This window comes from Synchiropus splendidus, chromosome 1 (genome assembly GCF_027744825.2).
Source record: "Synchiropus splendidus isolate RoL2022-P1 chromosome 1, RoL_Sspl_1.0, whole genome shotgun sequence".
NCBI lineage: Eukaryota > Metazoa > Chordata > Actinopteri > Syngnathiformes > Callionymidae > Synchiropus > Synchiropus splendidus.
Genome location: NC_071334.1, coordinates 12554342 through 12568318, shown reverse-complemented (window position 1 = coordinate 12568318; position 13977 = coordinate 12554342). Strand labels below are relative to the sequence as shown.

At 45.9% G+C, this 13977-nt stretch overlaps 4 protein-coding genes across 4 annotated transcripts; 2 read left to right on the top strand and 2 right to left on the bottom strand.

Moving 5' to 3' along the window:
• Window positions 1–2122: 2122 nt before the first annotated feature.
• On the top strand, window positions 2123–3907 carry timm13 (translocase of inner mitochondrial membrane 13 homolog (yeast)). The gene is made up of 3 exons (XM_053844826.1): window positions 2123–2374; window positions 2532–2600; window positions 3096–3907. The coding sequence occupies exons 1-3, from the start codon at window positions 2252–2254 to the stop codon at window positions 3192–3194; spliced, it is 291 nt and encodes a 96-aa protein (XP_053700801.1). The 5' UTR covers window positions 2123–2251; the 3' UTR covers window positions 3195–3907.
• Window positions 3908–4041: 134 nt separating this feature from the next.
• tmprss9 (transmembrane serine protease 9) lies at window positions 4042–9004 on the bottom strand. Its single transcript, XM_053844238.1, has 16 exons — window positions 8927–9004; window positions 8470–8672; window positions 8271–8398; window positions 8140–8207; window positions 7901–8076; window positions 7780–7824; window positions 7596–7718; window positions 7369–7534; window positions 7019–7293; window positions 6216–6358; window positions 5859–6129; window positions 5680–5793; window positions 5452–5620; window positions 5125–5390; window positions 4897–5033; window positions 4042–4604 (listed from the first exon to the last, which is right to left on the bottom strand). Exons 2-16 carry the CDS (start codon window positions 8594–8596, stop codon window positions 4443–4445), a joined length of 2370 nt encoding a protein of 789 aa, XP_053700213.1. The 5' UTR covers window positions 8597–8672; window positions 8927–9004; the 3' UTR covers window positions 4042–4442.
• A 1535-nt stretch (window positions 9005–10539) lies between these two features.
• Window positions 10540–11767, bottom strand: lsm7 (LSM7 homolog, U6 small nuclear RNA and mRNA degradation associated). Its single transcript, XM_053844343.1, has 4 exons — window positions 11694–11767; window positions 11350–11440; window positions 11202–11273; window positions 10540–11096 (listed from the first exon to the last, which is right to left on the bottom strand). Exons 1-4 carry the CDS (start codon window positions 11697–11699, stop codon window positions 10954–10956), a joined length of 312 nt encoding a protein of 103 aa, XP_053700318.1. The 5' UTR covers window positions 11700–11767; the 3' UTR covers window positions 10540–10953.
• A 320-nt stretch (window positions 11768–12087) lies between these two features.
• On the top strand, window positions 12088–13953 carry LOC128754023 (kelch-like protein 23). Its single transcript, XM_053856364.1, has 3 exons — window positions 12088–13060; window positions 13166–13577; window positions 13650–13953. The coding sequence occupies exons 1-3, from the start codon at window positions 12088–12090 to the stop codon at window positions 13951–13953; spliced, it is 1689 nt and encodes a 562-aa protein (XP_053712339.1).
• The last annotated feature ends 24 nt before the right edge of the window (window positions 13954–13977 follow it).

The following is a 13977-nucleotide window of genomic DNA, read 5'->3' as shown; positions in this document are numbered from 1 at the left end:
TTAATTGGTCACACATTTTCTTCAGTAAAGCTACATTCCTATCATTCTACCCTTCATAACCCACACTCTTATGATCATATGACGGCAGGTGAAAGTCGATTTTGGCACCATGAGATCGTTTCTCCGGCTAAATTCTTGGCATAGTCTGATGGATTTAAGTCTGACCTTCTCAGGAATTCATGCAGAATATCCTTTGGATCCAGACCTGGCTGTCAGCGAATCATGTGCATATATGGAATGTTAGCGACTGCAAGGAATGCAAATGTTTGACTCCAATCATGAAAACTGTGTGACAATAGAAACATTTCTTTGTTTGATGAGCACTGATAAAACGCCGACTCCATATAAGTCAATTACATATGTGAGGGAGCATATCAGCTTGGGAGCTGCAGCTCCTCAAAGTTATTTTGGATGTCACCTGGTTACAGGGTCCTTTATGAATAAATGCACCATAGTGGAGAGAAACAGTAGATGCTCAAGAAACAAACAGGAAATATCTGAAATGCAGAACAATGAAACAGAAGTGAACTGATTACATTTTATTTTATATCTCTTCTCCTTGTGTTTTATGGTTTTGAACACAGCCATATTTAGCGCTGCACCTGCGACGTGTCAGAACACAGGGTCGACAGGCAATATTGTGTTTCCCAAAAAGGGAATAAACCTGAACAACCCCAGAGGACGTCAAGCACCACTGCTACTCAGGTTTCCCTCTTTTCTCGCCGTCACTTATCAGCTGCTTTTGAAGATTAAAAGGTGCCAAGCCTGGACTCTCTCTCAGCCTGTCGCTGCACCCAAGTGTGTGAATGTGCATCTCGATGTCAGGTGGAAGTTGAGCACAATGTTTTGCAACATCCCCAAACTCTGATGTCCATGTGTGGCGCCGCTGAGCCTGCGCAGCCCAAATGCTTTCATACACACAAGTGTGTTCTAAAGAGATTAAGACCTTAAGAAGATTATATTAATGAACTCAAGATCTAGGTGGAATTCATTTTCTGCAGCTTGGCAACCCCTGCTTTTGGCCAATGGCACGGAGCCAAAGTGCACTTACGTGTGTGTGTGTGTGTGTGTGTGTGTGTGTGTGTGTGTGTGTGTGTGTGTGTGTGTGTGTGTCAGTGGCCATTAATTAGTCGTGGGCGAACCAGACACTAATTATTCCTCAATACCCCCAGCACTGATGGAGGACAGTAACCGTCGCTCTATTGCAGTAACCGTCGCTCCATTGTTGCCCACAGATGCACTGTACCAGACGGAGTCTCTCTCAAGGCAGGTGGCCTTCTCACTGAGGTCACCAGGGGGGTCATCCTCATGTTCCAGATCGCAAGACTAAAAACAACTATGACTTGTAAACAATTGTGGCATAGTTTGTGAACAGATTCCTGGTTTTAGTTTTGCTCTTAAACTAGACTTAACTGCTACGCAGGACCACTTGCTTGACATCTTAGTATGCAGTACCTATGGCTCTAAGGATGGGAAACCAAGGACCAGTGCCCATCATCGAGTTTATACTAACCACAATTCAAGGCAAGGCAATGGAAGATAGACATTATTATTATTATTATTATTTTTGTGTACAAATCATAGATTTCCTTATGCAATTTTGTCACACGGAGATTCAGCTTTTGGGAAATGTTTATTGACGTGGATGATGACTTAGTTAAAGCATACAATTGCTTTACATTATTACATTCTCAGGCATTTTGTCGAACATGTATGAACCGTGTTGCCTTGCATTGTTATGTATCGCCCCCTGCAGGGAACAAAAGGAAAGAGAACTGGAACTGAGCTGTTTATTTGATTATATTGCCACCTGGTGGATGTATTTTACAATGATATACAGAAGTGAAATGTTGATTCGACAGATTTATCACGACTTGAAATGATTCCTCTGCATTACACTATGCAGTATTGATGTTTGGGTTATGATCGCCATCAAAACATTTGTGAGCTGAGGCGGAACAAAGGCGTCCGAGTCCAAAAATCTATGCCGATGAGTTGCACTAAATTATAATACATCCTGCTCAGAGTTGAATAGTACGTGGGCATTAAAAACGTGACGTTAAAGTTATGTTTTTAACCTTTTCATGTGTCATTTCAGAGACTGTCTGGAGGCGGATGTTGCGTCATATAATTTCCGCCGCGTTCAAGGGCATCGGATCTTGAAGTTAGCTATTAGCCGCATCCCTGAGCTCCACACGTGTAAAGGCGCAACTACCACCGTGTTGGGTTTTATCACAAGACATAGGTAGCAATGGACGGGTTCGGCTCCTCTGACTTCTCTGCTGGAGGTTCGGGAGGTAAAATGGACGCGGGGACGATTATGGAGCAAGTCAAAGTTCAAATCGCGGTGGCTAACGCTCAGGAGCTGCTGCAGGTAAGTCAGTGTAGCGAGAGCTCAGCTAACAGAGCTGACCTGAACTCAACGGGACGCCAGATACACTTCAGTCTTGGTCAGATACGACGGTTAAAACGTCATCTGTTTACAGTTATGATGTTTGTGTTCTCACGATACAAACTGTCCTGCGTTCCAGAGAATGACAGACAAGTGCTTCAAGAAGTGTATAGGGAAACCTGGAACCTCGCTGGACAACTCAGAGCAGGTATTTGGAAAGTCATTCCTTGATTTCAAACGCGGGGTTTTTCGTCCATTTTATGCTCTTCTGGTTTCAACACTTTTTCAGCTAAGAACTTAATTCATCTGGAAAAAAAATGGTACGAAGGTCGGAGGAAGAAAGTGACGCGAACGTCTTCAAAATCCATATCCATATATTTATATTTGAAAAATGATTAGTGAGTTTCTAGACAATTGATTCCAATTCTATCCATCTCATTTTTGGGGTGCAAAGTTACTCTACAACTATAAAGCAAGAGTGTTGGGCACATTATCAACCTTCATTTTTTGCACCAAGTAACTGTACATGAGAAGATACGGATGACCGACAACAGTTTAGTATAAAAACAATCAGTAAAATGAAAAAGCTGTGGAAAGGACACCGGAAAAGTTTTTGCTGCTTTGCTGGAGTGAACAGTCATTCACTGAAAAAGCTGTAAAACATGATGTTACTGACCTAACGTTTTTATTTTTCTCTACACAGAAGTGCATTGCGATGTGTATGGACCGCTACATGGACGCCTGGAATACTGTGTCGCGCACGTATAACTCCAGACTACAGAGGGAAAGGGCTCGCATGTAAACGTTCACCCTGCTGCCATGATTACTGTTGCGCCAGGAACCACGTCCACTGTCAGAGGCTGAAACGTGTGCGGAGCTTTCTGCGCGTTCTGCAGCTGACCTCATCATACCTCACACAGGAATAGAGCTCAGGACAAGATCCATGAGTATCACACTGATCCGTTATATCCTCTTCTCTGGGACAGTTTGGTAATGAAAGGAAATGTTTCCTTTTATGTTGAAATGTGTCATCGCTAGTGAAACAAGCTGATCGGAAAATGCAAATATTAGAAGTTGCGGGATGTTAAGCAGATGAAGACGGTGGAACCCAAGCCGCTTGGAGAAATAATGGTCTTTAATGAAACATTGTCGGTCATTTCCTCATGCTCATATGTTTAATCGAGTATGTGATGTCGCTGCCCTTTTAAGAGATTATTGACTACACCCTTGGACAATTACACTTTCCTGGTCAAGAATCTGCCGGAACAGCAGCCAGTCTTCCAGTTGTTCTCACAAAAGTTGAAATAAATCAAAGCAGAAGCGGGAACAAAACGGTTCTGTCTCAGCTGTTTTTAAGGCGTCATTCTATCTGCGGCGCTCCACAGTGGTCTGCTTGTGCTGGAGACGGACCCCCCGGACCTGCCTCTGCCTGTGTGTGAGTGGTTTGTCAGATGCTATAAGAGAAGTGAGCCAAAATATGTGAACATTCTGTGCTTGTAATGTACCAGTAAAAAAGTTGACTCTTTCAATATGATTGTGATTTCTGTTGTCTAAGAAGTCAGAGTTGGAAAAATGTTTTTTTTTTATTTATTTTGTTCATCCACTTTCATACAATACCCAGAATGTTTTTCTTTTCAAGCCTTAAGACAATGTTACAGCCACAATGAAGGACAAAAATGTTCAATAGAAAACAGCGGTTATGACATTGAACAAAACAAGAATCCAAGTTAATGTGATGGTAATACAAATAAATGAATGGGTTACACCAAGTACTATGTACACAGAGGAATAGAAATACTTCTGTCATTGTGGCTCCAATACAGTCTGTAATGCTAAAAAAACACCTACACAATATGCACCCAACATCAGCTTTCATAGAATAAATAAAATAAATACACCCCCAAGTAACAGTAGAGCATCTGCTGTGCAGTCTCCGCTAGCATTACAGCACCTGACAAACCGTAATTTGCAGTACTAGCGTGGCTGTAGTCTCCATGAAGTTCTATTCTGTGCAGAAAAGGTAGATCCACAGTTTGAATCCTGCGTCCTCTCAGAAAGGCAGGTGTGTGGAGATCCACTTCCTCACAGAAGTCACTCGAGTGTAAACCCCTGGGAAGCCAATCCGTCCACAGCCGTGTCCCCAGCTGGTGACCCCAGCGATAAACCACTGACCGGAACTGTGGCGACAAGTCAGCGGGCCCCCCGAGTCTCCCTGCACAAGAGAATCGATTAACAGCTATTTAATAGAAGCCAGGAGGCGGTGTTTCAAGTGGTCATGATGAGAATGTCACTTGGATCGTCACTAGGATGCCTGGAGCTCTGACCGAGGCAGGAATGCTCATGGGTTTCCTTACATAAGCAGCTTAGAGCGAGGGAGCCTGCTGCTGGACATAAAAAAGCTCTCACACCTGAGAGCCTTGGAAAAAAAGCAGGCTCCTTATATATACATTAGAAAGATAACTCACAGCTTCCACAATGAAGGTGCAGGAACAGTTCAATCTTACCAGGCAGGTGTCTCTGCCTCCCTCCATGGCACCAGCACACATCATGTTGGGAGTCAGCACGTGCCTGTACGCCAGCTGACAGTCGGGCTGGTCGACGACGCTGACTGCAGCCTTCTGCAGCAGGTTGGTGAGTGAACCTGGGAATGAAGTCATGCGACGATTAAGATTTCTGTATCTATGTATTTGTTAAGCCGTCTGGGTACGATAAAGACATTTTCTCTCCCTCACCTCCTTCCCTCATTGACCCCCAGCCAGTGATGTAGCACTCGGCGCTTCTCAGGAAGTGGTGCACAGGTGAGGGCAGGCAGACGGGCTGGATGGTGTAGGACATGGGGGCAGGAACAGGAAGCTCCAGCAGAGCCACGTCATGACTCATGCTGGTGCCATTAAAGCTGGGATGAAGGATGATCCTGCGGATGGGGAAGACCAGAGCTCCAACCCCGGAGCGCAGCACCGACCCAAGACTCACCGTCCAGTGAGTGGGGCTGAGGTCACTGCGGGTGAGGAAGATGAGTCGCTGTGGTGCAGGGTGAGCGATTTGTATTTTGACTGCACCTTTTGAAGCAGTGGGCTGCGGTGAGCAGCCACCTGCTGTGAATGAGTGTGGCACCACAGCGATGAAGCCTCTGGTACTGCAGGCTGCCGACCCAAGGCCACTCCCCCCGGCGAGCTGTGACTCCACCCACAATCCGTTGAGAGCCCAGTGCAGGACGAGCACCGCAGTCTGAAAAAAAACAAAACAAAACTCAGAGGAGTTCACTTAAAACATGACGGCTAACTCACCGCAGTTTCTCTCGTCGGCCTGGTCGGGACAGTCCGGAACCCCGTCACACTCTGGATTGAGTTTACTGATGCAGGATGAAGTGCCACACTGAAAGCTCTCACTGCAGTTGAACACTTGGTGAAAGCAGACGGAGAGCCATCAAACCACGGCTGGTTATCAATTACCTGGTTAGCATTACCTGGAAGGTTTGGGGCAGGCGTCACGTCTACTGTTCCTGGCATCAAAGGCGGATCAAACATCACATCTGGAGCATGAACAACAGGGACGTGTGGATAGCTATTCTCAGACAGGTGACCTGTCTGGCTCAAAATCCAGCTTCGGAGTTTGGTGACTCGGGAATACACCCCAGGCTTATTGACCTGGGCGCAGCCAACACCCCAGCTCACCACACCGGCCAGGAAGAACCTGCCAGGGGCCCCTTCACACACCAAAGGCCCCCCAGAGTCGCCCTGGGGCAAGACAGACACACAGTTATGGAGGATAGGGCAGCATATACTTGCATCTCAAAAAGATCCAGTCTTGACCATGAACTGACCTGGCAGGAGTCCACCCTGCCCTGCAGGAAACCAGCACACATCATGGTGGCAGTGACCGCGCCTCTGTACACAGCTGACTTGTTGCACACTTTGGAGTCGATGACCTTCACTACAGCCTTCTGCAGTCTGAGAGGTGCCAGAGCTGCGTGAGCCAGAGGGGGGAATCAACAGATGAGTGTTTTTCCACATGTCACCTGTGCATTTGTTTAAATTGACTGTCACATTTGAGTGATCAAACTTTGACCTTTCCGCTTTGCATTATTGCCACTAAACTAAAAGCTGTTGAATTATACGGCACCATTAAAAATAGTCCTTAGTTACTGATTTTGACTGTTTAAATGACATTGATATTTTTACTGCTTCAAAATTATGTTGCTAAACTATATTCCTGCAACAAATTAAAATTTTGTCAGGTGTAGCATGAACTAAATTGGTTTCACAAAAAAAAAAAAAGAGACTTTTTGTGTTTTAAATGTTGAGGTAGATGTGTTTCGGATCTCCTCTGACAGGTTCAGCTCAGGAACAAGTAGAAAGAGAAGGCTCCTAGATTTCATTTCTTGAGTTTGGGAACCACATGAGCTGAGGGTCTGGGCTGGCTTATGGAGGCAGTTCAAGACATTAAAAGTCATCAAAATTGTGATGTCAGTTCTAAAGTAGACTGGGAGTTAGGGCAGGGAAACTACCACAGGGGTGATGTGCGGCCATTTCGAAGCCTTGCTAGCAAACTCTACCAGCCGGAGGCGAGCATGTATGTGTAGTTCCATGATGTAGCAGTGCCTGGTACACATGGCTCCAGACTCACGGTTGAACATGTGCAGCGCTCCCCATCCCGACACCAAACAGCTCTGGCCTGGCTGGAACACATGAGCTGGTGAGGGCAAGCAGACTGGCTGGATGTACTGGCCAAAGGTCAGAGGCGTTTCCAACTCCAGGACGGCCACGTCATTGTTGGTGGTTATGGGGTCGTAATCCGGAGACACAACCAGCGACTTAATGTTGAGGATTCTGGTCTCTGACTCGTCACCGTTCACATGACTGGCCCCGACGAGAGCCGTCCATTCTCTCGGGTCATTGTCGCTGGTAAACACGCAGGTCACACACTCCAATGAAAACTCGCTCGGAGCTGGAATCAGAGCAGTGTATCTCTCCTACCGTTCGAAGCAGTGAGCAGCACTGACAAGCCACCGCTCACTGATGACCGAGGCGCCACACGTGTGCCGTCCGTGCAGCCTCAGACTGACCTGCCAGGGCAGCTCCCCTTGTTGGGCATCTTCCCCTCCCACGACACGATTGCCCATCGCAGGGCGAGTGCCGCACTCTGAGGAGAAGCAGGAGGCATGAGGAAAACTCCCCAACACAGGTTCCTTTGGGTTGCTTACCACATCTGGCTTCATCTGATCCGTCCGCACAGTCTGGAATATAGTCACACTCCGGGTTTACTTTGGTGACACATTCACCATTGTCACACGTGAAGGTGCTGTCTGGACACTTGGCGGAAAAGCCTTAATGGAGAAGAGAAGACGTAAATAAAAGAGGAACATGTGGTGATGTGGCAGGACTCACCCATCATGTCGTCTCCAATAGCATAGAATGACTTCCCACTGGTGCCTGTGAATGAGATGTGTCAGATGCTGGCAGCTTCATGGTGGTCGAAGGGGTCGACTGAGGACAGAGGGTGACTAACCGAGTAAGATGACAGCCGTGATGTGTCCAAACTGCGGCACCTGCAGCGGATTCCCGTGCATGACCGAGTGCAGACCCGTCCTCAACAAGTCCTGAACGAACCCATCTGAAAACTGCTGGAACTTAGAGGTGGTGAAGACCAGTCGGAAGGTCGCCATCACGTCACCGTTATTGTTGCTGTCAAGACAGTTTACATGAGACGTGTGAAACCCTGAGGTCCTGCCCCCTCGCTGAACTTACCCAAACGCCACAATATTGCAGTCAACGTAGTGATGTGAAATTGATGAGGCAGCAAAAATTGTTTTCATCTGCAGAAAGACAGCAAGTCATTGGGTAAACTTGGAGAGAGGACAAAGATCTGACACACCAACCTTGGATTTGAGCACTGAGGAGAGAACGACAGAGAAACCAGAGTTCTCATCCTGCAGGCTGCCGTCGTAGCTCAGACCCTTCAGCTCCACAGTCTCCACGAAACTCCGCTCCTCCTGCGCCGCATACGCTGACAACACAACACAACACAACACAGTTGTAGGACCTGAACAGAGGTGCATGAACAACATCAGAACTTACCAATAAGAAGACCAACAAAGACCCCGACAGCAAGGAAAAGGATGAGGAAAGCGACGATGGCGCCCCTGTAACAAGCAGGGTGTGATGAGGACCACCGCCCCCCACCTCCATCCTTCTTCACCTCCATGAGGGGATTCACTGCAACCGACTCATAGCTGTCATTCCAAAGGCTCCACTCTCATACTGGCTCCTGAGATCCAAACCTGGGGAGCCGAACTTTACGGTGCTTATTGTTGTTTAAAGTTAGTTGTGTACTTGTGAGGATTGGGTCAGAACATCTGAACATCATCAGTTCAAGCCTTGAACTCAATCTATGAACTCAAACATCCTCAAAATATCACAATGACGTCAAAGACTGTAGAGTTTGACAAGTGGACACTCGGGCTGCTGCCTCTACGAGACAACCCGGGCTCGGTGCTGACACAAAGCAGCCTTTATAGTCAGTAAACCCACTCACCTCGCTCCGGTCCCAGTCACAGCGGTGGAGCTCGCCACATCCCGCGGCTACGTTGAATAAAGACCTCAGGCGAAACATGGATGTGGAAGAAGACAAACGCGGGTCTTCTATTTCATCCACCTGCCGAGGGGGCGTGGTTTGTTCCGGCCGCCCCGGGATCGCCTTCTTCAGCTGACTCAAAGATGTGGAGTGGGCGAAACAAAGCTCCTCCAATCCGACTGGATCAATCACTCAGGGCGTTTGCGGTCACGCCTCAATGTGTTCAGGAGTTCGATTTGTGATTTCAGAGATTAAACTCTCATGTTGTCGTGTTCAGTTGGGTTCGCTCCACTGACACGGTGAGCGCAGCAGAGGAGGAGCCACTGCGACCCAGAGACACCCGAGGAATGAGCGTTAGCAAAGTTTATTTTCAGTACATCAGAGTTGATGTCTAATTTAAAAGTAAAATAGCGTCTCGATGTTTCCAATCGTCATGTCTGTCGCGTGATATTTTATATATAACGGTATATTGTTTTGCTTCTAAAGTGTATTTCTTTGTTTAATAATCCGCAATTTCTATTCTTCTCAGTGGAATAATTGACTACAGTAAATAAAGGAGAACACACTGAAACAAAAGAGGCCATATATATATATATATATAAATACAACAACAAATAATATACAAATATATGAGAAAAAATACATCAAACACACAAACATACATACACCTACAGAATAACTGAAATTATATAAACAGGCAGATGTTGAGATCGTTCAGTCACTTGTGATGTTTCACGTAAATTGGTCTCATTTAGAGTTATTTATAAAAGAAAAATATTTTCTCCATTTGTCATCATATCTTTCATGTCGGTTGATCAGTCTGAATGATCTACTGTGTATTTCTAGAGGATATTTAAACACATTTTATGGGTCAGTGTACTTTCTACACATTGTTTTAATGGTACATTTGTCTAAATGGATACACAACCAAGTATTGACTGTCCAAGGAAACCTCCACCCTGCTAAAGTAGTTGAGCTAACAGAAGTTAACAGCACACAAGTCCCTCTTGGACCACTGAAATAAGAGCGTTTAAATCCACCTTATCCTTGTTAGTACGCTGTTTACATGCAGAACAATCTACCATTGCAATGATTGTGTCAGTGAATTGAATGAAAGTGAATATTTATACATAAAGACTACAATAAATTGCATAGCGTCAACCAGGTATATGGATATTGTCAAGAATAAAAAAATATTTAAAAAATTGTAGTTCCAAAACAAAGCTTTTCTCCAAAAGTGTGTGTATCTGTTAATACAGCCATGTTTTCAAAGATTAAATATCAGAATATGCATTATGGCATGCAGGCATGGAAAATGTTTTGAGCTGCGATCTAGAACATGTAGTAAGTGCTCTGATAAAGAGGTGAGACTGTATAGGACTGAATGAGTACTATAGTTTTAAGTTCAATTTGATGCAAGAAACCCTCAATCTGATGATGTTGTTAATGAGACTCCATCCAGACTGCACAAGCTCCTGCTGCTGTCAGACACTGAGACTAAAAAAGAAACACATAGGCTGCAGTCCTCATCATGAACACTAGTTGAAGAGACATTTTCAAAATGAACTGAGGAAAACTCTTGCATTGAGAGCACAACCGATATAGATCTAGTTCAAGATGACTTATACTGAAGTTTTAATTGAGATTAATAAAAATGAAGCAAATGAAAAGTGTAGTTATATATTGTTATAATATTGAGATTTATGACTGCTATGAACAATAAGGTACAAATGTTTGTTATCTTTGCGGAAAAAAAGCAAAAGTATACAACATTCCCCATTTATTTCCTTATTAAAACAAACAGAACATAGTAAAACGTCAACAGACTCGGTAAAAGAAAACTTTTGACAATATTGTAAGTCATTTCAAATCAAAGCCATCTGAACACCAAGAAACAAAAGTGCTTTCACGAGTCCAATGAAAACGTCAACAAAATACACCTAGTAAAAATTAAAAATAAAACACGAAGATCAGTTTTAGCATGGCTATTAGCCGTCTTGCTGCTGTATAAAAGGATTGGGTATCGCCTCCATGCCATCCTGAGGGCAGATGAGGACCACGGACGTTCCTCTGCAGACCACCAAGCCCAGCTGCCGTGTGTCTTCTGTAAGTTTGAGCTGGTCATCCGGATCTGGATGTGAAGAGACAATGCAAGATGAAACCCAAATATAGAGTGCGATTGAGATATATATATATATATATATATATATACACTCACTCAGCAAGCGCCACTTACCTCGCATGTATTCGATTGTTCCGTCCAACACCAGGTTCAGTAGAGGATCGAACCCTTTCAGCACACCACTCGCTGAAGCGAAACGTTTTATTATTCAAAAGCATAACGACGCAAAACTAAATGAATTATGAGGAACACAGTCACAAACCCTCTCGTCCTCCTTGAAATTTCACCCGAATCGGCTTGTCGATGTATTTAGACAAGTCGAAGATACTTTCTTTTTTCTTCTTTTCTTTATCCTACAAGTGAAGATGGGTTCAAATATTTACGCGCACATATAAACAACACCACACCGAGCTTAGCACCTGGTTAGCTCGATTTGGCTAATGACTTGCTGAGATAACCACACAGATTTGTTGCTAACCGTTAAATAGGTAAATGCAGAAGTGTTAACGCACAGCTACAAACCATCTAAACATGGAATAAGCAAAGACATTACAACAGCTAGAACGTTATCGGTTAAGAATGAAAGCGTAAGCCACACGAACTCACCGCCATGTTTCTTCTTCTACTCTTCCTTCAGACAAACATGTCACTCTTTACTGCTTGGCTGCCTCCCACAGGTGGGGGGACGTAACAGCCTGCCATAACACAAACTCCCCATTTGTCTAGTTGCTGTTAATAACTAGGAATCCGGTGTATGTAGGAGTTATTTAAGCTTTCTTCCGCTGCAGTCCTGTTCTCTGATATTTCCATGTGGTGGAATCCTGGTTAGGATTTATAGACTATTATTTTAAGGCTGAAACAACTATAATAATATAATTTAAAAAAGCAGTATTTTGCAGTCACCAGCCTGTTTGGAAATCAGAGAACTGCATGAAGCCGGGTGTCACTCTGGGGTCAGTCTAATAATAGTTCGTGCAGCAGTAAGACGAGCCTGAAAGCAATGGCCTACACAGCAGACATCGAGGTTCGTCCTGTAAACCTGAGCACTGCACCTTTCTCTGAGGAGATCAGCCAAAACCAGACACCGGAATTGACCAGAAAGGATTTGGATTCAGCCCCCGATGTTGTTCTGGAAGTGGAAGGGGAACCTTTTTTTGTTAACCGTCAGCACTTAGCCCTCCACAGTCCCTACTTCATGGCTCTGTTCTTTGGCGGCGGGGTGGAGAGAAGCAAGAGGCACATAGAGCTGAAAGGCCTTAACCGTGGCTGTTTCAGGGTGTTGATGGACTACTGCAAGACATCCAGCCTCACGCTACATCGGGACAATGTCCAGGAGCTTCTGGAAACTGCAGACTTCCTGCAGATAGACAGAGCCAGGCTGAGATGCTGCAAGTTCCTGGAGCGTGAGCTGCACCTTAGCAACTGTCTGCCGATGATGGCGTATGCTTGGCAGCTGGGATGCGCTCAGCTGTACAAGGCAGCGCGCCACGTGGCTCTCACACACTTCCCAGCTGTTGTCACTGAGGAGGATTTCCTGCGGCTGCCCAAGGAGGCTCTGGCTCACCTCCTGGCTCACGACGACCTGGCCATACACAAAGACGACCAGGCCGTCGACGCAATCCTCCGCTGGGTGTCGTTTGACCCGAAACGCGATGAACATTTCCTCGAGCTGATTGAGCTCATCCGGCCCGAGTGCCTGTCTTTATCCTTCTTAACTGAACTGTTGTCCAGGATGAGAAGCTCAGACCCTCGAGCCAAACTCATCTGCCGGCTGAATGAGCATTTCCCGGTGACCTGGTCGCTGGGGAGGTCTCTGCTGAGGACCAAGGCCAGAGAAACGCTGTATGTGTTGGGCGGACCTCACGATCAGGAGCAACAGTCGCTCTACCAGTTTCACCCTCACAGTGGGCGATGGCAGAACTGTGCTCCTTTGGAGAGGAGGAACCTCACTCAGTTCTCTGTGGCAGCAGTAGGTAATAGCTTAGTGTGAATGTTAGAATCAGTGTGACCATATTATCACGCACAAGTGACAAGAGTCCAAAGTTTCCACGACTAAGCACCGCTCTTTCTTTGCTCAGGCGACAGCGTGGTCGTGACTGGAGGCTACTTCCGTGATGTGCTCTGGTTCAGCGTGGACTGGGTCAGAAGATATGACTGTCGCAGCCAGCGTTGGGTCGATGGACCCGCCCTGCTGAAGTCCAGACACAGCCATTGCTCCATAGGACTGGGGTCACATCTGTATGTGATGGGAGGCAGCATGGATGAGGGGCTGGTGGCTGATGTTGAGAGGCTCGCGCCGGGCTCAGATGAAGGCTGGGTGGAGGTCAGCCCCATGGTCAGGGCAGTAGAGAGGGCAGCCACCGCCATTTTAGGCTCTTGCATCTATGTTGCCTGCGGTTTGGATGAGAACGGTGAAGTGTACAGCGGAATTCAGCGGTTTGTTGCCAAGGACAATCAATGGGATGTAGTTTCCTACTCACCACTTCCACGGTAAAATCGTCGCCATTCTTCATTTCTAAATTATTCTTTTTAAAATGTTATGATAATACACATTTTCTTCAGATATGACCAGGTTGCAACAGAGCTGAACGGCGCCCTCTATCTCTTCGGAGGCCATGCATTGCGTCTCGACGTGGAGACAGATGAGTGGACGGTGCTGCAGGAGGAAACTCTGGAGAGGAAGTTCTTTTGTGGCTGCACCATAGTCAGTGGACAGATATACCTGCTGTGTGAGACGAAAACCAACAAAGTTTCTCCAAACATGGTACTGCTGGATCCCTATATAGACACTTGCATTGAGGTGGACGACAGTATACCATGTCCTGTTCCCCTCCGAGGGTGTGTCACCATGAGGACATCTACATGACGGTTGGTGTGAAGCGTACGTCAA